The sequence below is a fragment of the Tubulanus polymorphus genome, chromosome 5 (genome assembly GCF_964204645.1).
Source record: "Tubulanus polymorphus chromosome 5, tnTubPoly1.2, whole genome shotgun sequence".
In the NCBI taxonomy this organism is placed as follows: Eukaryota; Metazoa; Nemertea; class Palaeonemertea; order Tubulaniformes; family Tubulanidae; genus Tubulanus; species Tubulanus polymorphus.
In genome coordinates this window covers 11685108-11711877 of record NC_134029.1, presented here as the reverse complement: position 1 = coordinate 11711877, position 26770 = coordinate 11685108, and the positions used below count along the sequence as shown (strand labels likewise).

General features: G+C 39.3%; 2 protein-coding genes across 4 annotated transcripts in view; one reads left to right on the top strand and one right to left on the bottom strand.

Annotated features, from left to right (window-relative positions):
- The first annotated feature begins 1153 nt into the window (after positions 1-1153).
- LOC141906238 (uncharacterized) lies at positions 1154-6544 on the top strand. Its single transcript, XM_074795480.1, has 10 exons — positions 1154-1911; positions 2020-2168; positions 2262-2949; positions 3304-3438; positions 3513-3577; positions 4049-4117; positions 4197-4512; positions 4601-5397; positions 5512-5667; positions 5970-6544. Exons 1-10 carry the CDS (start codon positions 1154-1156, stop codon positions 6542-6544), a joined length of 3708 nt encoding a protein of 1235 aa, XP_074651581.1.
- A 2448-nt stretch (positions 6545-8992) lies between these two features.
- Positions 8993-26770, bottom strand: part of LOC141904983 (phospholipid-transporting ATPase VD-like) — a 117188-nt gene continuing 99410 nt past the window's right edge. For all 3 annotated transcript variants that reach the window (XM_074793651.1, XM_074793652.1, XM_074793653.1), the window contains 4 exons: positions 25127-25327; positions 12802-12987; positions 12460-12647; positions 8993-11254 (listed from right to left, as the gene is read on the bottom strand). In XM_074793651.1, the coding sequence (XP_074649752.1) occupies positions 10318-11254; positions 12460-12647; positions 12802-12987; positions 25127-25327 (1512 nt within the window). In that variant the 3' untranslated portion in view covers positions 8993-10317. The remainder of the gene's footprint in view (positions 11255-12459; positions 12648-12801; positions 12988-25126; positions 25328-26770) is intronic.

Genomic DNA, 26770 nt, shown 5'->3' with positions numbered 1-26770 from the left:
TTTATTCGGCTATTTAGCATCCCCTGGTGGCCATATATAACAACCAATGACCTGGAAACCCTTCACAATCATAAAACTTGTCACGAGCTACCATTTTGCAATTGATTGATTGCAATGAACTAGGAGTCCAGGGACACCATGCCCACTTGGGGAGTGGTTTCAAATGCTCAACAATCTAACAATTTCAATATTCAACGCCCCTGGTGACCATATACAAAAACCAATAACCTTGAAACTCACCGCAATCACAGAATATGTCAGCAGCTATTTTGTAATTGATTGTGATAACAAAATATGCCTCGTTACAAAATTAATATGGAAATACTAAGTTATTCTACTATTCAACGCCCCCTGGTGACCATATTCAAAACCCAATAACCGAGTAACTCACCACAAACAAACAACATGTCATGAACTACAACTTTGCAATTGATCATGGTAACAAAATATGCCTCGGTACCAATATAATAAGGAAATACTAGTATATTCTACTATTCAACGCCCCCTGGTGACCATATGGAATAGCTAATTTCCTTAAAACTCACCACAATCATAGACGATGTCATGAGCTACAACTTGTCATGGTAATAACAAAATATGTGTTTGTACAAATATAATATAGAAATACTAAGATATTGTATTATTCAACGCCCCCTGGTGGCCATATACAAAAACCAATGAACTTGAAACTCACCACAATCATAGAACACGTTATAAGCAACAACTTTCTAATTCATTGTTGTAACAAAATATGCTTAGGTATCAATATAATGTCGAAAAACATTTTCCCACCTACGAATGAGTACTGATGACACTATTGGAATGGTTATACGTACATTTATATCAACTATAGATTACTGCTCACTAGAGCAGTAACTTGTTCTGCAGTAACGTGTATTCAACTGTGTTCAACTGTATTAAACTGCATTACATCTGTACGTCATGCTCAGTACACATCATGTGATATTTCACTATATATATTGATATGTAAAGGGTAGAGGGAGTCACTTTTGAGAATAAACTACTTTAATGTCAACACCGAGTCGTACTGCTAGTCACTTCTTTCTGGAGAAAAGGTATTGACATAATGGTCCCTCGAGCCGAGAAAGAGATGAACCAAACTTCTTAGAAGAAGCCAGAGAATTAGAGAACAATGGCGGAGAATTCAGCTACCGAAAAATCAGGAGTTGGTGTAAAACTTTCGAGAGCAGGACGTTCAGCAAACAGAAGAGTCGCGAACGCTCTTACCTCTGCATGTGATACAGCTATCAGAGAACACGACTTACTAAAGGCTAGTATTAATTTTAACAATCTCAAACGCAAATTCAGCCAGTTAGAGATGATTGATGCCCATTTATTAGACGAGATCCAGTCTGATAATGAAATAGAACAATTTATTTTGGAAGCTGAAGATTATTTGAACAATTTGAATGGCAGTATTTTCAAATTTAACCGTGAAATCGGGAAAGTGTCTTCGCTAGAGAAACAGTCACCAGTGAGATCAACTGAAATTAAAACAGCTTTACTACCAAAGTTACAACTTCCGAAATATAACGGAAATTTGAAAGAGTGGCCAACGTTCTGGGGTTTATTCGAAACGTCAGTTCATCTCAACTCACAGTTTTCGGAAATCGAAAAATTTAGCTATTTGAAGTGTTTGTTAATCGGCGATGCAAGATCGTGCATTGACGGTTTGCCATTGACGAATGACAATTATTCAGCGGCTGTTAGTTTGTTGAAAACGCGATTTGGACAGAATCACAAGATATCACAGGCTTACCTTTCCGCGCTTGTTGATTTAAGTCCACCGAACAACGAACGATCATCCCTGCGTAAATTTTACGACGAATGTAATTATCACATGCGTCAGTTGAATGCACTTGGAACGTCTCATGATAATCACGGCGCAATGTTGGTACCAATAATTATAAGAAAGCTTCCGTATGAAATCTATCGAAATATGTGTCGCACAAACAAAAATTGTGAATGGTCAATAACATCTCTTCTTGATTGTTTTAGATTCGAATTAGAAATTATTGAGTCCACTGTATCTCTTGATGTCAAAGATGTGAGTAATTGTACTATTACTGAACCTACAAGCACCGTAAGTCAATTATTCTTATCGACCGGAGCTCAGAATTCTAAAAAGAAGTGTGTTTTTTGCGAAGGTTTGCATGCATCCAACGAGTGCACTGTAGTTAATGATGTTAAAAAGAGGATGGAAATTCTGAGAAACAAATCTTTGTGTTTTAATTGTTTAGGAGATAAGCATCATGCCGGAAACTGCAAGTCTAAATATTCGTGTCGTATGTGTAAAAAGCGACATCACACCAGTATTTGTTTTCAAACGCGGAAAACACGACCTTATTCTGTTCCGAATTCTAGAGGTGTCAATTTTTCCGTTGAGGAAGGTCAAAACCGTGGTATAGGCAATGAGCAAAATAGAATCAAAAGCAATATGACCAATTCTGTGACAACGCAGTCTTCATCGGTTCCAATTTTTGAAACAGAGTCTTTAATACAAAGTGATGATCACATTGAGACACAAACGGCATCTCAGAATATTAGTTTGTGTAATTCTTTCGGAAATGTTCTGTTGAAGACTGCAGTTGTTAATATCGAGAACCCGTATAGTGGTTCTATTGTGTCCTGTAATACATTGTTCGATGATGGCTCGCAGCGATCATTTATGACGGCCAAAATGGCGAGTCAGTTAGGTTTGAAATCCAGTAGGACTGAAACACTAGATTTAGGTGCATTTGGATCACAGAATTCGAAAGTTAGAACTTTGGATGTCGTAAAAATATGCATCGAGTGTGAGAATTCGTATTTAATCGAAGTATCTGTTTTGGTGGTTCCGATGATTACACGTCCATTAGACATGGGTGGTTTTCTAGAGATTCCTGAATTCAAAGATTTAAATTTGGCTAATCCAATTCACTCGAGAGTGCAAATTTGAAGTTCAACTTTTGATTGGAAGCGATCATTATTACGATTTTGTTAGTTCTGAGATAATCAGATCAAAACAAGGTCCTGTAGCTATAAAATCATGTGTTGGATATTTGGTGTCGGGTCCGACTGGTACTTCCAATGATAAAATTTCGATAATGAGTGTTTTGTCATACCCTGAATTTTCTTTGAATTGTGACGAAATTGGGATTTAAAAATTATCGGATGAGAGTTTTGTTGATAAGTACATTTGTGATTTTATATGGAAAGACAATGACGGTCGATACAATGTGAAATTACCTTGGAAAACTGAACATGATACGTTAACAGCTAATTATTGTGCTGTGTAAATAGAACTAAATCAACTTTGAAGAAACTTTCAAAAACTCCGGAAATTCTTAAAATCTATTCGGAGATTATCGATGAGCAATTGAAACGAGATTATATTGAGATTGTTCCGGTGGATGATTACATCCATCATCGAGACGAGTACATTATTTGGCACATCATCCTGTGTACAGACAATCGAATACAACTCCAATTCGAATTGTTTTTGATTGTAGTTTTGGATCACCTAGTTTGAACGATAGTTTAGAACCTGGTCCAGCTCTACAGAACGATCTCACAGGTATCTTATTGAGATTTAGATTGAACGAGATTGGTCTTTGTGCGGACATCGAAAAAGCCTTTCTCCAAATAGGCATCGACCCTGAAGATAGGGATGTAACTAGATTCGTTTGGTTTAGAGAGCCAGGAAATCCAGATTCTGAACTAGTAATTTATCGTTTCAAACGAGTATTATTTGGTGCTACCTGTTCTCCATTTATTTTGAATTGCACAATTTTACATCATTTACGGAATCAGGTAGTAACTGAAAATTGTCGAACGAGTTCCGATATTCTACGAAACATTTACGTAGATAACATACTGACATCATGCAATTCCGAGGAGAATAGCTTAGATTATTTTAAGTCTTCGAGAGAGATCTTTTCTCTAGCAGGAATGAATTTAAGGTCCTGGTCTTCAAACAGTGAAGAGGTACGTTCATTGGCAGAATCTGAGAAAGTATTGGAATATTCAAATCATGTGAATGTCTTAGGATTGAATTGGAGTATTGAGCAAGATATTATCACCTTCAAAGAAAAGGTTATATTAGACGAATTCTCTGGTACTACGAAACGGACTATTGTTCAAAATTTAGCCAAGATTTATGATCCGTTAGGTCTTATATTACCAATTTCTATTAGGGAAAATATTAACTCAAACATTGTGGAGAGAATCATATGATTGGGATACAGCAGTACCACAGAAATTTGGTCTGCAGTGGCAAAGAATAGTTTCAGATCTGAATTATGCGATCAGAAATATGCACGTACCAAGATGGTATGGATTCGATACCAATTTACCGGTAAAATTACATGTTTTTGTCGATGCCGGTCAGCCGGCTTATGGCGCTGTGGCTTATCTTGATCAAGGGGGTAAGATTCAATTCATATTGAGTCGTGGCCGGGTAGCCCCGTTGAAGCAGGTCACAATTCCACGCTTAGAACTCATGGCCGCGATGTTAGGCGCTAAATTAGGGCAATATATTTGTGATGAATTAAAACAATCGTATCCTGTAATCGAAACGCAATATTATTCGGATTTTCAGAGTGTTGAGTTGGCTGAGAAGTGATAAAAAATTACCAGAATTTGTTGCCAATAGAATTCGTGCTATAAAATCTATTTGTGACTTTGATAAGTGGAAATTTTGTAATGGTGATAGAAATCCAGCTGATTTATTGACTAGAGGCGTATCTGCACAATGCCTATTTTCTAACGGGCAGTGGTTGTGCGGTCCAATTGACATCGCAGATCGAATAAATCAAATTCCGATTATACACATAAATACATCTACATGTGTACAATATGTTTCAATTGAAAAAAGTGAACCTGTCGGCATTTCGAAAGTAGTAGATGCAGATGGTTTCTCGTCATTAACTAAGTTGTTCAGAATGACTACCTTAGTACTTCGTTTCATAAATAATTGTAAGGTAAAAGTTTCTGATAGAAACTTTGACAGTATTTCGGCTGATGATCTAAACAATTCTGAGAAAGTGTGGTTATTGTGTATTCAAAGATCAGAATATCCTCTGGTGTTTGCGCGATTGTCGGGTGACAAGTCATTTAGAGCTCCGGTTGTTGACAGGTTGATAAACGATTTACAGTTGTTTATTGGTAATGATGGCTTGATTCATTCGAATGGTCGGTTAGAGAATGCAGATTTGGACGATTTGGCTAAACGACCAATACTGCTTCCAAAATATCACCAGTATGTCAATTTGGTGATTCGTCGATCACATTTCAGAATAATGCATCAAGGCGTTAATGCTACTGTTGCCGATATTCGATGTAAATATTGGATACCGAGTATCCGTCAAAGAGTAAAGGACCTACTAAAATCATGCTGTAAGTGCAAACGTGTGCAAGGTAGACCCTTTTTCTTACCGTTACCTCCTTCACTACCTGGTATCAGAGTTTCAGAGGTTCCAGTCTTTCACCATACTGGTATTGATTATTTAGGTCCACTTGTGATTAAGGGATCTGGTGGCGAAACCTCTAAATGCCACGTTTGTTTATTTACATGTGCGGTCAGTAGAGCGGTGCATTTAGAGCTAGTTCGGGATTTAACTCCTGATTGTTTTTTGTTAGCGTTACGTAGGTTTGCAGGTCGTAGAGGTTTGCCGAGGACTTGTGTTTCTGATAACGCAACAACGTTTACATCGGCGAATAAAATTCTAGATGAAATTATTTACTCGGTTGAAGTATCGGACTAATCTATCCGTGAACAGGGTGAAATGGCAATTCATAGCTAAGAGGGCCCCCTGGCAAGGGGGGTTTTACGAACGATTGATTGGGTTGGTGAAAAATATAACAAAAAAAGTACTCGGTAGAGCTCTTTACCGATGATGAGTTAAATACTTTTTTAATTGAAGTTGAATCTCATTTAAATGATAGGCCGTTGACCTATCTAACTTCAGATGTTTCAGATTTAGAAGCTTTGACGCCATCCATGTTAATGTTCGGTCACCGGATAACCGGGTTACCTCAACCTAGTGTGCGAGATTACGAGTTGAATTATCCGAACTTTTGTGTCACTCGCGAATTGTTAACACGTGGGATGAAATATATTTCCTTGCTCCTCAGTGAATATAAGAGACGCTGGAAAGGTGAATACTTGTTAAATTTGTGCGAATACCAGAAATGTAAGGGAGTTGATACGGAATTAGTGAAAAAAGGTTCGGTCGTTCAAATTCACGATGATGGGCCACGATTGAAATGGCGACTTGGCGTAATTACGGAATTACATCGTGGAAAGGACGGAAAAGTACGCAATGTTTCGTTAAAAACCGCGAGAGGTCACACGAATAGAGCGTTGCCGAAACTGTACCCTCTCGAAGTTTATGCGTCAACCGATTTTGCATCCGTATCGAAATATTCGGCTACAAAAACAGCGGGAGAAGCGAATGTGCGACCGAAAAGAGCTGCTGCCGTTGCAGCAGAGGAGAAGATCACGGCCATCGCGGCGGCGGAGCAATCCGACAATTTGTATTAATGAATAATGTGTACTTTCAAATTTTGTATTAATGAACAATGTGTACTTTCAAATTTTGTATTAATGAATATGGGATAGTAGTTTAAAATCGTGTATATATTGATAACTCTTTCAAATTTATATGTGTACTTTAATCACGCTTACGCCGGGCAGGAGTATATTGGAATGGTTATACATACATTTATATTTACAATAGAATACTGCTCACTAGAGCAGTAACTTGTTCTGCAGTTAAACGTGTATTCAACTGTGTTCAACTGTATTAAACTGTATTAAACTGCATTACATCTGTACGTCATGCTCAGTACACATCATGTGATATTTCACTATATATATTGATATGTAAAGGGTAGAGGGAGTCACTTTTGAGAATAAACTACTTTAATGTCAACACCGAGTCGTACTGCTAGTCACTTCTTTCTGGAGAAAAGGTATTGACAGACACCAAGATGGCCGCCAATTGCGCCATAATTGGCTGATCAAAAATACCTGTCTCAGGTATAAAACATCCCTTTCCAAAGAATACCCATCAGCAATTGCAATGAGAAATGGCAAACCAGTAGGAAGCTACAGGACTCAAAATTCAGGCCAAAATTGACGTTTTTGGGCACTTTAAAGGTCATAGGACTCCATCTTGAGTCAGATTGACCCAATTTTTCTATGCTGATGGGCCCTGGGGAGGTGCAAATATATACAAAAGATCAAGATAATTGAACAAGGCGTCTTCAAAATTTCCCTCAAAAAGTTCAAAAACGTGTAAAAAAATGGCTGCCAGTCGGCCATCTTGATTCTGACAGGGCCGGTTTTTGGGCTGAAGATGTGTCTAGGGTAGATACATGCATAAACCAAATATCAAGACATTACCTTGAAGCGTCTTCATAACTTCCAAAATAACTGGATTCCGCCTACGGACGACAAGTGAACGCAATAGTCCGCTGGGACTTAAGTCCCAGGTGGGCTAAAAAGGTACCAATATAAATTGGCAAATTGTATATAATTCAATATTTAACTCATCAATCTAATATTCATTAAATGACCATATGGGACCAGTAGGATCAACTGGGTATATTCTTGTTTCGAGCACAAAACTTGATTTGTTCTTGGATTTGCAATAACATATAACGTACAGCTGATAAAGATGAAATCATGGTAAACTGTGTAGTAAGCATACTCAACTTCGATGACATACATTGTAATGGGCTTCAAGAGTCACAAGTACATGGTAGAACAGTTAGTTGTCGAATAAACACTATAATCCGTGTATACTACTGTAGATAAATGAAGATCATCAGGTGGAAATGAGGCATCATCAGGCCCATTTCCACCTGCTGATGGCTGTTAGTCAACAGCCGAAACGTTGTGGTTTCAAAATAATGAATTCTATCCTATAATTCAATTCGAAGTGTGGGATTTCTTCATTTATGGTAGAACAGTTCTTAATAATGATTTCACCGGGAAAGTCAGTCCAGAGGGATTTCCAAGTGATGCCCAACTAAACTTGCCATATCAATTGCAACACCTATTCTCCTCTTAATGATAAAATATCAGTTGTGTTTATCCATTGGTTACAATTTTTGCCACCAAGAGCTAACAGAAAGTTACTCTCATGACCATTCTATAAGGATTCAAAGGCCCAATTCCATGTGGGAGATAGTATTCATAAAAAAATCACGACTATAAGTCAAAACCTGTTGATATTTTCTACAAATGAGGACTGATGACATTAAGATGGCTGCTAATTGCGGCACGCTCTACTGATCAAAGAATCTGTCAGATATGTTTAAGAAAGAGCCCTTAATTCTCAAATCAAGAATTTCAAGGGAAAATGGCAAACCATTCGGAAGCCACGGGTCTTGGAATTCAGGGTAAAAATTACCTATTTGGGTACAAAAAAGGTCACATGACGGCCAGTTTCGGGGCAGAAGATGTATCTAGGGTAGATACATGTATAGACCAAAGATCAATACTTCATTGAAGCGTCTTCAAAACTTCCCAAAACTAGAGGTCCAGTGCTCTCGAGCTCCTGTTTTATTAACAGAGTACAATTTTGATTTTTTAAGTAAGACAGGAAGTAGCGTATGCTTCAAATTGATAATTGTTCCTCTCAAAGATTGATTTATACTGAACAAAGCTTATATTAGTTTTTATTTTTTTCCACGAGGACTTAATTTCTGTCCGCCTGGCGATTATGGTATTTAGCTCTATTAATCAGTATAAGGACTCAATATAGTATTCACAATGTTATTTCTCTGGACACGATTTTGCTGTTTCCATGCCTCTTAAAAACGACCACTTACCAGCGACACGTGCGGTATCGTCCACACAGCAAAAAAGCGCAATGCTGACGGCTGACTACATTGTTGTTATATTCATCCGCACAGACATGAATTCATAAACAACTCACTAATCGAAAAATAGTTTAATCATGACAATTCATTTATTCACAATACATCATGATCACTCCGGAGTCATAACTACCAAAATGTATATTAGCCTTAAAATTATGCAACTATTTGTTCAGCGCGCATGCATACACGTGTGTGCTTCGCACAACAGGCAACATACACAACCGATTTCCAGGCATCGTCATATTAGCTCTCTCGTTCCTCGAGAGCTAATAACTGGATTCCATAAAATAACGAGAATCCCACAATGATATTGAAAGAAGAAGTCCAAAAATATTTTCTAGTCAGTAGTTTATTCGATGTTTTGCCTATATTCTAATAGTCATCTTCAGGAATGCAGAGTTACAACAGAAACTATGAAATATACATTTATATACAATCCAGAACAAAGAGACTAATTTAAGTAATCAACTGTGATACAAACTAAAGCAAAATTAACATAGAAACAGTTACCGGTACACACTTAATATATTTTCGAACTTCGTCTTTCATTATCGTTGTGGGGTTCTCGTTAATTTATCGTCACAACACGGATATAGTGTTTCACCAATGGTGATAACTTGATTCTGTCTACGGACAGACTGAACTTAATTTAAGTTTTATATAAAATTCATACCTGCTTTTTGAAGGGACCCCTCTTGCCAGGATTACATTATAACAAATTTTCAGCATGATTTTTTCCCAACCTGACCGATTCGGAGAAACAAGGTATTTCTTTAGCCTTTTGACATGCAGATTGCTCTTAGATAATCCTTAACATTTGAAAAATTAACCGTTTGGTTAAGTAAACCTATTAATCAATGATTTCTGAATTTTTAATAGATTTGTTAAGCAGAGTCTCTAATATGAAAGTAAATTTTTAAAGGCAAACAAAACCATTGAGAAGAAAAACATGATCTAATGGTTGAATTCAGAGTTGGCTTGGAATCAATCAAACCCGCTTGCTTAATCTGGACCTGTTAGGATCACAGATATTCATCTGGTTCATGAGAAATCCAAATCAATATCTCACATGAAATTGTGTTTGTGAACCATATCTAGACAAGATCAAAATCCAGATTCAAGCGATCCTGACTAAGTGGGTTTCACTGCTGTCATGCTTACTCCAATCTTACAAAACAATAGCCTAACCAGTGGACAGTTGAAATTGCGGCTATGAAAACGTCATTGTAACCAAAATGGAACCACAGCATTAGTTAAATGGTAAAATAAATAAACTTTTGACCTACATGAGGCCCTTAGTATTCAAAAAGGAAAAATTGTGTAAAACAAAAATATTTGTTATTTGTAGAAAAAACATTTAAAAGACTTATAAAAGACATAATTATTATCAGTATTCATATGGACGGAAATTTTAAACATTATCTCTTAAATGTCAATGTCAGTAGGACGGTTATCATCATATTGATTATAATATGACATATCAATGAGATTATTGCGGCTCGATCGGTGAGATTCTATCAGGTTATCAGGAGTTGCATATCTAGAATCAATTTCACTTCCAGCAACGCTATCTTCCCTAAGCTTACTTCTAATTTGATGCAATTCAAATTCAGTCTTGCTCATTGAATCGCCATCATTCGATCTGTGGTAAGTTTGAGATATATCCATGCTGGGCAAATCGGAAGAGGACACACAAGCCAAATCAGCACAAACCAAACTCAATTCTGTGACACATTGATAATCATCATGTAAGTCGACTACAGCAATATCATCATTTGCTTTATCTGAACTAATGTCAGATGGTTTGTGAGATAATTTGTGAGGAGGAAGTGATTCTGTATGAAGCATCTCCCCTTTATTATGCTCATCATTACACTTTAAATGAATCACATTGTCGTTTTTTAAATCTTCGCCTGGTTTTACGTGAGATGAAAGGCTGGTAATATCTGGTGGCATGCTAGGGTAGCGGCGATGACCTTTCCAATGACGAGATGAGTTCATTGTGGTTTTATGTGGAGAATTATCGATTGACGATGACGGTGATATGAAACTCGCTTGAAAAAAGGTGGGATTATGATGGTGGTGGTGAGTACTGGAATGAATGTCTCGCTGTTGTAGGTTGAATGATGGCATACTGCGACTGATATGTCTCATAACTGCCATCGTCATACTTTGACGACGTTTACTCAGTGTAGTCTTACTAAGCGGACGATTTGAAAAGCTAACTGCACTCTCATTGGGCATAGTGGCTGTAGATTTCTGGAACCACTGACTACCCATGCTTGGATCCAATAACTCAACTTGTCTTGCAAATGTAGTCATAGATGGGTATAAAGTAGCTTTCAGTGCACGGATTGTCATCCTGAAAAAGGAAAGGTTCAGTTTTTGATAACAGTATTCAAGAATATTAAGCTTACATTGGTATGAGTCATGGTGAAAATAGTGATGAAACTTTTTAACACCATTAGATACATCAATGTATTCATTTTTGTTTGGTTGACAGTAAATGTCAGTCTATCATCTCAATTGAATGGAGATTGTCTAAATCAATAGGGCTTCTTTAAGGATAAGTCTCTATTGTATTGATTTGGTCTTAGCTAACTGTTGATTAACAGCTGATAAAACTGTTAAACAGTTTTTTCAGCTGTTAATCATGTCATATAAAATTGACAGAATTAACTAAGCCACACAAATGGTTTGGTCATGATGGAACTGAGTTTGAATGGTAAGCCGAGTTCACTCAGTCTGCCAAACAAATATGGCAATACATGTAGTATGACATTTCTCAACATTGTCCTAATGAAGTTTCAGCACCTCTTCCTGATACTACCCATTTAGTAACAATAATTTTAACGTCAATAAGAAAATGGAGGTCCAGGAACACCATATCCTCTTGGTTAAATGCTTGACAATATAACTAATAATCATTGCCCTTGGTGAAAAAGTAGAGACGAACTAGAGGACCAAAGGTCATGTACTCCGGAGGACCTGTTTTCATGATATGAGTCAAAATATATCACTATCAATCGTTCAAATTTTTAAACAAGAAACAAAATTCTTAATATGGACTTTCCTAAATTCACATGATGGTGTATTTCTATCAAAATCGAACATCTGTAAATATATTCTAGAGTTTAAGCATTTATAATTCATAAAGATTTCATTATAGGCCTACTCCTTATTTTAAAGATTTAGAATATGCGCTTGCATTTAGTGTTTATCATGGCGGCGCACAGTTCAGGGTTTATTGACCCAAATTCACTGCCATTCACTGCCCATGTTATGCCAAATTCACTGCCAACTGCAGCGACTTTTAAAGAAATGAGCTAATTTTCGAGCTAGTTACCATATGCGACACTTATATATTTCTGGCATGAAATTTTTTTTGAATATCTCAAGATTTTGTCCAGCTCCAATCAAAATGCGTGCTTTTCAGTTTTTCAAGATTTTTGGGATATTTCAACTGCTCCCAACCGTTAACTTGACCGACCAGATCTGACAGATATGGATTGCACAGTAAGTTTGATATGTCTGGGGGTCGTTTGTATACTTTATATAAATGTTTACCTTGGAAGCAATGCCACCACAACCGTAATCAAGAGAGTAAACCAAAATGTTGGAGAACTGTATGTGACATAAAACACCCAATATGGATTTGAAGGATGATCAGAGGTTGTAATTGCAGCAGCGAAGACTGCCGAAAAGCCGTAGAAGTTGATGAAGTTCACCGAAATAAAAAATGTATACAGCAATGTCTGAAATAAAAGGCAAATATTTGATAAAAGGGATTTTAATAACTATGTTGTAAAGGTATCTGCAGCAGGAATGACCATGATGCCAAAGCTTTGGTAATTTATGTACATAAGTAATACCACTTGTAAATTTAGTCAGTAAATCAATGATACATACCCATGACTTTGTCTCAATTGCTAAATGAAAAGTAGCCATTATGACACACAGACTAATATGTATCATGCCCAACTGCCATATTCCAATTTCCGAGTCTTTGTATGTGAAATACGGCAAATAGAATATCATCAAACTCTGATATGTTGCATCAATTACATTCACCCAGTATGAGAATGACAGATAACTCTGAAAATGAGATAAACACAGAAATTTCTTTTAAAAATATTTCATGAAAAATATTTGCTCTCTTTATATTTATATAATACACGATACACTGCCGATATAGGGGATCCATGAATTTGGCGGTATATAGAATGTATTGGTGGTGGGGGTTATGTGGGTATATCTTTGTACATCATAAAAGATACAGCCATTCTGTATTTGGGACCATCAATTTTAGTATGTACTCAAAAATCGAACAATTTTTAAATCCTCCCCTTGTATGCAGCAGTACTTTTTACTTAAATTTCCTCCCTCAGTATGTACACAAGAACTAAGTTTGTATAAGAATTTATGTTTTATTAGTTGAGCATGACAAGTTCTAGTTTTGTTTTTCAATGGCTAGGTGATGTCTATAGTACCGGGTATTCATTCTAAAATAGAGCAAATAAGATTATTGTTGATGTCGCAGTCATTTTTCTAAAATTATGAAAAATGCAATAGAGAATTTGAAATCCTTATATCACGACACTTCATTTCTTATTTGAATGCAGAGTAAATGCAAAAAATCTATCTCAGCAAAATCGTCGGACATATATGTGAGCGGTCTGACAGTCGTGTTGAGTGGATCCATGATCATCGTTTAACGGGCGACCAAACGAGTATTGTATTATTTTGGTGCGTTGGCTTTTAGCCACCTAAGTGTAGCAGATTTTGTGGTGCCCTCTCGAACTGGGACCTGTGAAAACAATATTATAACTGCTGCCGTCATTTGTTTTCACAGGTACGAATTATATCTTATCTACATATTTCTATAAATTAGACAATTAAGGGAAAGGCCTCTAGCTTTAAGATATTGCAATATGTCATTTTACGAAAAATTTGTGAAATAAGTAATTTTATAGAAAATAAGAAAGGAAAACTATATCATAAGTGCTGCTGGACAGTCAGCAAGTGCCCTAATATGTATTAATTTGTTTTCAGTGTTGTTTTATTGGGTTGTTGCGAACTTCTTGTAGCAGTGGAAACTAAGTGAAAGGAGCTGTAACACGTATAAACACAATACAAACACACAATTCAAGGTCAATAGACATCTCATCCATAAGAAACCTCACATGCAACCAATGTTTGCTTCCAATCGAACTGTTAAGATACCTGTTCATTGATCACAGGTGCGTCGACATGCATCACATTTACATATACATGTTATGACATACGCATATTGCATGATAACAAGAGCCCCATGGGGCTTGATGCGGCAGCTTCACAAATTATAAATGACCTGTCCTTCAATCAATTTCATATTTCAAATATGCGAGAAGTTTCTTGTATTTAGATGACTACATGGTAAAATACATGCAATAACATTATGAACGCCTAATCGGAGCGTTTGAAGTTTCATTGCACCCAGTAGCGAAACGCGTAATTTTGAGACAGATGTTCATCCCTAACAAGTGTCGAACGCGTTTGGAACTAAACGGAAACGAATTACAGAATGCGGTTTGAACGATTTAAAACTCAATGAAAAAGAAAACGGAAAGGAACGAGTTAAGTTTCTTCTAGGCTGTACCGTAATTCAATATACAAGCCTTAGCGGTGAGAACAAAAAACCAGGTGACGCTGATTCTATGTGAGGAGCTGAATCCTATGCCAGTGATAACAGTCTGTCGATATTTTCCTTAGCTTTCATTATCTACAAATGAGGACTGGTGACACTAAGATTGTTTCATGCCTGACTGATAGAAAATATGTTATGTTAAAATCTTTTCCAAATGTATACCCATTATGAATTTCAATAAAAATGGCAAATCATGAGGAGTTACAGGTCTCAGAACTCAGGGTAGAAATTACCTTTTTGGGCACAAAAAGGTCACAGGTCGGTCATTTTGTGTCTGATTGACCCATCTTCTATTATGCTGATGGACCCATGGGGGATATAAGCATATGTAAAGGTAGTCAGTAACCTGTCTGTGGTTTAGTTTCACGATCGGATATTTTCACAAACCACAGTCAGGAATGGGAAGGTCATTTTTGTATGAAATCTTCGTCAGCCAATTTGACTGACGAGTAATTTGCCTGGCATTTCATTGTCTCTTAAGATATCCGTCAAATTTTTGTTGTAATCGACACACAACAGATTCGTAGTTTGTCTGATACCTATAACACCTCACCTGACGATCTTAATCCATGTGCAAATCGGCCGTAAAGTGAGAGTAAATTTCCGTAGAGTCAACAGCTGCCATTTTGAAAATTACTGGAGGTGCTGGCACCTGTGGACTGAGGCCAGGACAACAGCACAAACTAACGAAGCGAAACGACGAAATTGAAAAATATTAAGAAATCAACACTTATTCACATTTTTCTTTTACCAGAATTTATTATTTCATTATTTATAATGGAAAACACGAAGATTTGAAATATAGGTTGGAAAACCATCAAAAATAAAAATTGTCGTTTCGTCTTGAAAGTTTTATCTAAATCCTTGTAGGTCCCCTTGTCTTATCATGCCACATGTGCAATACAGAGAAACAGCGGCCAATGGCGAAATTTGTAAGGAAATTAATTAATTTCTCAAAATAATGTTGATTAATCACTCGAAACATACATAGAATTGGATTATTTCGAAAGGTACCCGTGTCAGTTTGTGAATTAAGCCATTAATTGTGGACTGAAGTGGATAGAAAGTATATTTTTGAAGTGTTACTTTTTTCAACCGTGTTTTGGTCCTTGTCATCCCTAACGTTGGTATAAGCCCATCCGATTATAAAAAGCTTACCACCAACGATTAGGTAACTAACTAATGTAAAGGTAAACGAATTTGAAATAGTGTGGTGCCCCAAGTGATGCCATACGTGTGTACCAAGTTTGAAATTAAGAGCTCCAAGGGGCACAATGGCCAGCCAGTCAGCTTTTCATAAAATGGCAAATGATGAATTCTGTTAGTTATATTTGTCAACATACACTCCCAGCTCTGAGTCAATACCTATAATTTACACAGTAAAATCAAGTGCTTACATAAGTAGCACATGAAGACAGGGAGCTGGCAGGAACAAATACCTCAGATCAATCTTATCCCTTGGTCTTATTGATTTGAATGCGGAATAGAAGTGAATTAGATTTTCTGAAATTTGCTCAATAAAAAAAAAATTGAGTTGGATGTGATTTGATGTTTTATTTGTTCAATAAAATAAAATTGAATTGGATTTGATATTTTGCAGAGTAAAATTTGATTGAATTTAAAGTTTGAGCTTATGGCAAAAGCAGGAGTAAGCATAATATGTAATAACATAGTCCTGCTATCAATGGTTCTTTCTTCCTGAATAGCATTGCAATGTTTCACATGAATAACCTGTAGTGACGTTCACCTTTGATCCTTGGACCCCAAAATCAATAGGGCACATCCTCTCCCTAGAGTAATATTGCTATGTAAACCATAGTCATGCTATCAACGGTTGTTCTTGAATCGCGTTTACAACCAGATGCAGACGGGCAGACGAACGGACGGACGGACGGGGCGGATTCCAAGTCCCCCACCCGGGGGACAAAAATCAGTTGACAATCGCTATCTCCATTACTTAACTCATTGCCAGCCAAAACAAGCTGGTATACGTTCGATATATCCCATCCCATGCCTGCCAAAACCATACTGGGACGGTTAACATTTTTCTTTAACTCGACCTTAGATAGATGGCAAATTCATCGCACAATACCAGTTAGTTTAATGCCTTTTACCACTAAAATTGCAATTTTTGGGTCTAGAAGTTGTATTTCCGAGTATTACTTACCCTTTCCACGGTTTTTGCCAATATTTTCTAAATTTGGATTGATCGCCAATGGTTTTTCACCCGGCCCAGTGGTATTGTATTTAGCCACCGGCAAAATCCGCCATATTTTTACGCCATAGCAGACCCAAAAATTCAGCTATGCGGGGCAGACGGGCGGGATTCCCACCATAGGAAAGGGTAAGTTCTACTCGGAAATACAAATTTTAGTTAAAAAAATTGTAATATTTCCGTCGAGTACTGTACCCTTTCCTATCGTTTTTGCTAGACTAGCCTAGCACAAGGATGGTGGGAAAGGTAGATAGAAAAACCACCGCTCGAACGCAAGGTAAGAGGGAAAAAAGAGAGAACTTACTAAAGCACGGAATGGAGCACTGTAGCACAGGGAAGACCGGTTGGCCACAGTGAATCTGTCCAGCTCGGGGCCCCCGAATTTTGCAAAATTATTACTTGCGAATATCAGCTCAATCTATGTACATGGATACACCTCTCGTTATCCTGATAATGGAAACATAAAAATTCTAGGCTAAGGAGTCCGGTCCGAAAGAACGGACACCTTGAGCCATAACAACAGGACCAAGCGACGCTAATGAGCATAACTGGCCTGACACATCCCGTAAATAAAAGGGCGTGAATGTCCATGGAGAATGCTCCCGCGTACCTCTTCGTGGACCAGAGCGATCGAAATAAAAACACAACGCCTGTACAGGGCATAACGTCCTGTCCGGAAGACCCAGTTCCACTCAATGTTTTAGGGCTTCATGCCTAGTTTTAGGGTTTGCAATTGACGACCACCCGAGCCTGGCTGTTGATTCTTGCCAAAACTCCAAAGCAGGCCGCAGCGAAACAAATTCCTTCACTGGCCCGAAGACAATATGACCTTGTCGAACTGAAAATGCATAAATCTCAGAACGACAGGCCGAGTAAGCAAAGAACAACAAGAATACAGTCTTTTTTGACAACTTCGCAAATGACGCTGCGGAAAGAGGTTCAAATGGAGCCTCCATTCATTAACTTCTTCAAAATTACTAACAGATCCCATGTTGGAACTATCCTCGATACCGAGGCCGGGAAACAGAAAACCATGCAACTAGCTGGGATATCCAATGATATGCCTTTACATTTGGCCGTCCAGGAGCCCGTAATGTATGGGAAATCGCGTAGCGGTAACGTTTAATAATTATAACGTGCAGACCTTTTACTACAAATAGATGCAGTAAAAAATCTGTTAATTGAGCTACAGAGGGTGAGCATGGATCAATTTCCCCTGTAGCACACCAATCTGCAAAATGACCCCATTTGGCAACGTAAATGGTACTTGTCGATGGCCGCTTAGATCCTGGGATAAAGGAGGCAGTCTGTTTCGAAAAGCCTGAAGCTGACAAGGATCGCTGGACAATGGCCAGACGAGCAGATTTAACCACTAACTGTTCAGATGAAGCCGAAAGTTCCCCTGAGACCGAATTGATGGGAAATTTGGAAGAATCCGGGGGTTGTCGAGCAGAAGGTTTAGAAGTGGTAGGAATCATTTCTGCGCCGGCCAACATAGTGCTACCAGAACTATGTTGCAATTGACTGATCTCTCCATTTGATCCAGCAAGCGTGGGAGGACTGGTGTGGGTGGGAATGCATACGCATGCATCCCCGACCAATCCAGAGAGAAGGCGTCTACCCCCCATGCTTCCGCGTCTGGAAAAGGGGAAACAAACAGTGGATACCTCCTATTGGACCGGGTGGCAAACAGATCCAGCAGCGGATTGCCAAACATGTCTGGCTACTTCTTGGTGGAGAACCCATTCTGTCGCAATAGCCTGACTTCGACGAGAAAAAGCATCGGCCATCACATTCCTTTTCCCTGCTAAATGCAGTCAGGAAAACGCCCTTTGCCTGGCACCAAAGAAGAATTTTGGCCGACAGACCCGTGAGGGTTTCTGATTGAGTGCCTCCTTGATTCTGAAGGTAAGCCCTCACTGTTGAATTGTCTGAATTGTCCGTGGCTAACCAAACGTGATGTCCCTCCACTCTCCTGTGATATGTAGTTGGTGGCCTTGTAGCGAGACCACCGGCTTTGACTCGGATCTCCAGATGCGCCCCCACCCTTGGTGACTGGCATCCGTGAATACATGAACTGGAGCCTCCAACGTGGCCAGGAAAACCCCGCGACGAAGATTCGTAGTTGTCATCCACCAATGAAGATCTGGACTTAGATTGGTTGGAGGTACAGGAATCAAGGTCTCCCAGTACCCTTTTGACTGAGACCAGAAGACCTTCCAATATTGTTGCAAGCGCATGCTACTGAGGTGACCTAAGGGCACCACCAGACCCATGGAGCTGATGGAGCCTAGAAGCTGTTACCAGTAACGAGCTGTTCTCAGGGTTGTGGACACTCCCGCTACAGCTCCTTGAAGTTTGGCTACTCGAGCCATGGATGGAAAGTCAATTCGGAGATCGAAGTCCATGCCAAGATAACTGACTAAGAGAACTGTTGGGCCGGCGTCAACTAAGATTTTTCCCTGTTTACGCGGAACCCTAGCTGATGGACTAAGTCCAAGACTGAGGTCATTACCTTCCGACGTTCTTGAGCTGAGTTTGCGAGTATAAACCAGTCGTCTAGGTAAACAAACAGTCGAACACCACCGGACCGAAGTACCTTCTGAACGGACTTGACCCACGGGGCCATACTGAGGCCAAATGGAAGAGACCTGAACTGGAACCGGTGGCCTTTCCACTTTATCCTGAGAAATCAGAGATTTTGGGTGAATTGGAACCTGAAAATAATAACCAATTCCTCGGGAGCCGGAGGGATTGAGGCCTCCTGACCTGGTTTAGGCCGCATGTTGGGAGGTGACCTTGTCAGGCGCGGTCGCTTTAGGAAATGTAGACGGTAGCCACGTGAGAGGACCAGGGAGGGCCAACCATCTTCGAAAAGGATGGACCAGTGGGTGGCCGCCTGCTACCGACAACCTCCCACTGGTCCAGAGAATTCATTTCGAGTTTTTCTGAAAGGAAGAGCCCCCTCTCGGAGCCTTCCCCTTGCCCCGATACGAATTGGAACTGTTATGACCGGACGAGGCTTGACGTGATTGTTGGAGCTGTGCGCAAATTCTCCAACCGGCATCTGATGCCTAAGAAAGCACTGAAGTTTGAGTTGGTCCTGTTTGAGTCCGTGCCGAATGTTGCGCTGCCGGCACCGGACCAGAACGCTTTCTCCACGGAGTTCGGATGGTGGGCTTGGTCTGGACCTCCCGATTCTTCCTCAGCTCAGCGGAAACAGGAGCGCACTAAATGGAGAAGAGATGTGAAGAGGTCCCCAATAGAGCTCTCAGTAAAGAATTTGACACCATATCTGGTAAACAAGCTTTGGAACTGGAGTCCATATCTGACTGACGGGAGGCTAAAACAAGATTAGCCTGACCCCGAACCGACAACGGAATGACATGTGAAACCGACCGAGCCAAAAATTGGATGATCCGGTCCATTCCCTCTAGTTTTAGGGCAACTGACTCAGGGTTGGAGCCCCCATGGACGACAGCAAAAGTTTTGCGAAGCTCGTCCGCCAATACCTTAAGAGCCATATCCTGAAACGAACCAACCCTGGTAAGATTGTCCTGGATTGAGGTCATGGCCAGTCTAACCAGACTTAGGCAAACAAATAGCCGACTGCGTTGAACCAGTATCCGGGCTGATCAAAGTATAATGAGCATCCAGGCAGCTATGACTATGATCCACAGCACTTGGAGTTGCATAATACGTCGAGCGAAATGCACCTCAGATCAGTTGAACTAAAATATTTTCCAGATTTCATACCCCCTTCTGGAGGGGGAAACGAAAACGTTCTGGGGCAACATTCACCCCATAATTGCGTATCTAATCTAGCCCATTCTCTTGAAACCGCTGATGATTCGCATAAAACATTCAGATCAGAGTCCGGAGGGCAATAAGCTTCCATTGACTCACCGTCAGAATTCCGAATAACTGAGTGGGCTGGCGGACTTTTAACCGGACAATCAGGAATAGGCTTACCTTTTGTAGAAGTTGCAGTAACGACTTGTTGCGATGATGATAACAAATTTTTTCTTCGAATACACGGAAATCCTACTAAGTCAGGAATTTTCCCGTATCCCGACGATCATGACGACTTCGGTGACAGTCCCTCGAATGGGATTGAGACCTGCTAGTAGAAGAATCGGCTTTTTCGCTAACCGACATCAACGAACGATGAGGCGACTGCCGGCGAAACTTTCTGCAATAATGTTCGTAATCCCTCTCGCGATCTATCCTTGATCTGTGAGGAGACCTTGCGTGTTTATTTATTACGTTCACGGCGTCTGGACCTGGTGGGAGAGCGAGCTCTATCCCCATCCCGAACTGGAAGTTCAGAATCAGGTGACGTCTGGACCGGACTGGTGCCCGAAGTGGACCGGACCAGATCGTTACCGACCAGACCAGTGTCGGTATCTCGACGACCGTGGCCGCGCGTGCTCGGTTCAGATCCTGTAGTCTTAACCGGCCAGATTTTTGCCTACACGATGCACACCAAACGTGGTTGTCCCAGGTACCGAATAAATGTCCACATCCCTCCCCAATACGATGCTGACCTTTAGGATGGGGAGGCATAATTATTCAATCAATCGTTCAACAATAATGAAATCAATTCAATTACATTACATTAGTTAAATTATTTCGGGATAAAGAAACAAGGGATAGCCCCCAAACCGAACAGACTCACCATTACGAGAGTGACAACTCTCTTAACTTCCTAATCCCTTCATTTTTGGTGAAAAAATCCAACACTTTCATAAATAAGCAAGAACGCCAAGAAAAAAAGATGGTGGATTTTGCCGGTGGCTAAATGCAATACTGCAGGGCCGGGTTCATATAGAAAAACCATTGGCGATCAATCCAAATTTAGAAAATATTGGCAAAAACCATAGGAAAGAGTACAGTACTCTACGGACATAATGATAATCATCAGTCATTCTATGAGTGTGTTAGTAACTTCATCTATTTAAATGGGACTGAACACGCATGAATGGGCAAATTTTCTGAACAATACCCCTTCTTCACTAGTGATAGCTACAGATTGTTCACAGACTGAACCTTGAGGCCAACTGCTAGCTGTACCCTGAGGGCCTATAGCTAGTCTTACGATTGACCAAGTGGAACAGGAAAACAATATTCACCAGCGGAAGAACGACAGTTACGCAAGTTTAATCATGGACATTTTGGACTTGCCAATTTTGATCCCGTGAGACAATGACATAAAACAACTGAAACTTGAACATTAACTACTCGGGACAAACAAAATCAGATGATGCTTTATAAGTTTTTTTCAAATTTCAGGGCAGTACATATTAAACCAGGACGGCCAGTTACTGTTGAAATCAAGTTCAGCAACTGAGTGAATGTGGCTTTCAATAGTTTCATTCATGATAGCTTTTAATAGTAAAGCAATTTAGGCCCAAGCCTAAAACGTTTTTAAATGTGACACCATGTCTTCGCATGACCATTCGACAATTAAAAGTGGGTTTGTTGATGCACGTCTGTGTGCACGGGTTGAAAACACTAATCTTCTCCGTGGGAAGTGTTATCTATTACTACACGTAATTGATACATAAATGGTTAACGGTTAACGTGTTATTGCTGACAATGCAATCGACTCGCGTTGTGCACTAAGTATCAAAAATATCAAAATCATCAGTGTTGCAAACTAAATACAAGGTAGCCGGGCTCCAACGACTGCTAACGTAAGGCCATAAAAATGACAGGTTCAATTGATGACTCTTAATGCCATCTTTAATTACTTAAGATTAGTTCTCAGCGTTGATCAAAACACGGATCTTGGGCGTGTGGTGTTATCACTGCGGAAAATAGTGGATGCACGCTACCTGCCGTGGTGCGCTGATAATATTTCGGTGTTTAGATGATGTTCTTTTCAAACAAAATAAACTCTATTCATCAAAATGCTTCGTTTGTTTTGTGGAATATGTAGGTAACTTTTGACATTTCATCAATATTTCTTGCGACTGTGATTGAAGCTCCCCTACCCAGTAAATTCGAGTGATATATTCCGGGCGGAAATCTCAGCTGGCCAATTAATTTATGCTGGTTTTTACGTAAAGAGTAGCAACCCTCTGAAACTGCAAAGAATGATCTGGCCTTATCTGAATTCCAAAAGTCTTGCGTAGTGTATGGAGCACTCCCCAGTCTCTCGGCATTAGCGCTGAATATCGCGGGCGAGGCGTTCGACTAGATCAGCGCGCGCATGTAGTATGAGCGTATCATATCTTCATGTACAAGCGTGTTCTGTGTTACACACACACAGCGAGTGTATTGAGCGTCGCCGTAGTTACGCGCTACAGCTGCTTGAACCAACGAATAACGTTGATTATTTCATAACCAAATTTGAGCACTTATAAACATCAGAATCAAATATAACCAAAGCTGCACCATCTACACCAAGTACAGAATATATGTGCCAATTTACAGTAAAATCGGTCCACACAAACAGTTTAAATCGTGTAGTAATGAAACATCCACAGACGGACGGACGGACATGACGACGATGCCATAGATGGGTTCGTTTGATGACGAAACCCATCAATAAACAAATTTGATGAAAATATCTAGTTTTTGTTTTATGGATCTGTGAAAAACACAGAAATCCTGGCAAAGCGCACCATTTCCTGAAAAAATAGGCGTGGCAGCTGGCAATGAGTTAATAGCGGCGACAGATGTGATGGCATATTCAGATGTGGTGTTAGTCTAATTACACGACCTTTGATATGGCGTGTAAAATGTGTAGTTATCCCCCCCAAACAAGTGATTATTACATTTTGACTGGGGTTGAATCCTGCACTAAGAACAGAGCAGTACTGATTTGGCTCAAGTTGAAAATCGCATTGTAAGGGTTAACTTAACAGTTTTTTTGATAAACTCCCTGGAAGTCAAGTGGGTATGTATTCATAATCTCTTGGCGCTACGGTTTAACTTATTCCATGATAAGTAAATAGTTAACTAGATAGCTAAACAGTGGCAGTGAACATATCATCAATACATGTCTAATTATAACCCAGCTGGCAAACAACCGACATCTGACGTCGATTTTTGGTGGAGGTTGCGCTGTTACGTAGAGACAACGTCGGACTTACGTCGGGTCTGACCAGTTAGCATGAGATCATCTTTATCACTGTTTATGACGTTGAAATGACGTCGCACTTTTCGACTAGTCGAAATTATGTTGGAAATATTTAACAAATCCAACACAAGAAAAATAGTACTAATTTTGATCTAAAAAAGCATTTGCTAATAAAAATGCCCTTTAAAAACATATTTACCATCGTTTGGTCTTCTAAAGAACGATTGTGTAAAGTCGGAAAGGCGGTGGGATTCGAACCTGACAGGTACAGGCTATTGCGTTCGGTTTCGTACCGAACGAGATCCATCCACCATTTTGAACGTTGCCGAACCCCGTCGAACCGCACGCCGTTTTTCAGTTTGTCACTCATTATCTACATTATTTTGATCTAAGGTAAGTAATTTCATATATTTTAGTTGCTAGATCGCATAAAATTGGGCCTTAGATCGAGTTGAATAACGCGTTGGACAAAAAGCCTGTTGTAATGAGCAATTATAGAGGCTACGAGCCATTCCTTCCGGACCCAGGGCCCTGCCTTCCCTTTTGGGTTGCCCCTTTATTTTTCGTTGATATTTTTTTACCTAGTTCCTTTAAACAATGATAATATTCCTTCTCTACTTCGTAACTAGTGAGACATACTACGTAGAGCACTTGCCTGAAATCGATTTGTAATTAGATGGTATTTTTTTCAGAATGTGTAATGCGGCGTTTCGTGTGCGGCACTGAGTCCGAGGTTCTAAAGTCCATTGGAAATGCATTGAAATATGCACCCGATCGTAAGGGTGGTGGTGGTAGATAGGCTTAAGGTGTGAAGCTTATGTACCTAATGAAAAGTATTAGATGAATACTGAAATCCAATCTTAGCCTCTATTTTTAGTGACTTATTATTGATGCCAAAGCAGGCAATTGTTAATGTATTTTTGTTTCAAATAAAGTTTTTTATTACATTCAATAAAAGAAAAGATTGTTTTCCTCTTTGTAACTGGTTAGGAATGATGGAATCTACCAACGTAGAAACAACGATAGAACAACGTTGGGACGCTGTAATATTTTAGACGTTTTTACAACGTCAGAAAAATACGTAAAAAAAACTTCCATTTTCGACCTGTTTTCCAATGAAAAAACAACGTCAGGTACGTTAGTTTTTGACGTTGTTTCTACGTAGTACTGATGTAGAAATGCCAGCTGGGAAGCAATAGAAATTTTGAAGCTTAGCAACTTAAGAAGGAAGGTATTCAATGCTTACCCGAGAATTTTGAGAATCTTTGTAGAGCTGAGGTCTAGTAAGCAGTGTGATTGCTGAAACAGTTTGGTCCAGTCCACCAAATACAACAGGAGGCGCAGAGGTAAAGAATAAATTGTAGAACACTTGATAGAACTGATTGAAGTTGGAATATGCTGAGAAGCCACTTACTAACTGGAACCAATACATTGCTAATGCATAAAGCTGAAAAATAAATTTATCCAATAATGATCTGTTCAAGTTATTAAGAATTAATTCCTTATTTCCTGGCACTATACGTTGAGGATCTTCAGGCGCGGATCCAGACTAACGCACATGCAGCACATGCGCTAGTCGCAGTTTGAAGTGCCCTCGAAAAATTTTGGTTTCGCAAAAAGTATACACCCGCTGTGGAAAACCAGGGTTAAAAGTCTATAGTACGACAATTAGTATTCTGCTCTGCATCACTGATGTAGGCCCTATAGTGACGTTTTTGGTTTCAAAAAGGGCACTAACCTTCATGGTTTACTGAGTTACAAAAAGCTAAAAATGGGCACACATTTATAAATAAATAATTGCCTTTCTGTACTAGGCCCAAACTTAAATTTGAATGAAAATAAATTCCCCAAAATTAAAAAGGCAATTTGAGGCACTCTCCTTTGCTCAAAAGGGCACTTTTCTGAAAAAAGACATTATTATCGTTGCGTTTATAACCTTAATTGAAAAAGGGCAATTTGTCCAAATGTCTTTAAAAAGGCAAATTGGATGTGAAGGCATTGCGTGGGTCCCTCCAAATTTAGGCATGATATATCAATAAAGGGCACACAAATCTTTAACAAATCTAATAAAAAGGCATGAAGATCAGTTTTAACTTGGAATATGCCTTGTTGACATCTCGGTGCTCAAGCGCTTGGAAAATGCATTAAAATTACATGACATTTCAAAATTTCGTTCGCGGCTATGTCACTCGCTGGGCATGGATACTGCCCTTTTTAGGGCTGATTGCCTTTTTATTTCACTGTGCTGTAGTCATGGTATGGCCCTGGATCCGCCCCTGTTCTTAGGGTGCCATGAATGCAAACCAAATAAAGGACCATCTTGTCGCACCATGCAGTAAGCGTGTTCACATTTGATGATATAGCCAACATGGTATTGGGTTTTTCCCATGACTCAGTAGTACATGGCTGAATATTTCATACTATGTTCTACATGCATTTTCTTAATAATGACATCACTGAGAAAGCCCTTCACCATCCCAACAGAGTTGCAAGTTGCTTGGCAGTTTTTTTATCAAGATATTGCCTTATTAGCAGAAACCCTCTTGTAATTCTGTTGATTATTATTATTACTTGTCCTCTTTCGAGCCAAAAAAGTTTTCAAAAAATGAAATGCCTTTCAGATTCGACAACTAACAGCCTGTAAACGTTATGTTCAATACGGAGAGATATATAACCTATGATGCACCGTTTTAAAATTGCTTATTGTTATATATTATGAATTAATCCCGTGTAATTACCGGGTCTAAACAGCAACAAGAATAACGCAAAGCATCCTGAAAAGCCTACAAATTACCAGACGACCTCAAGTGTCAAACTCAACCATAAATCACGGATTCAGACTTTCAATTAGTCTGGATCCGTCATTTACCGTGAAAAATATACAGCAAAC

Excerpts from the sequence above, each read along its gene's own strand:
- LOC141906238 (XM_074795480.1), top strand. The coding sequence starts at position 1,154 with ATGGCGGAGAATTCAGCTACCGAAAAATCAGGAGTTGGTGTAAAACTT. Across the intron at positions 2,169-2,261 it reads GAAGTGTGTTTTTTGCGAAG|GAGATAAGCATCATGCCGGA; the intron begins GTTTGCATGCAT and ends TTAATTGTTTAG. Across the intron at positions 3,439-3,512 it reads TACATCCATCATCGAGACGA|TTTTGGATCACCTAGTTTGA; the intron begins GTACATTATTTG and ends TTTTGATTGTAG.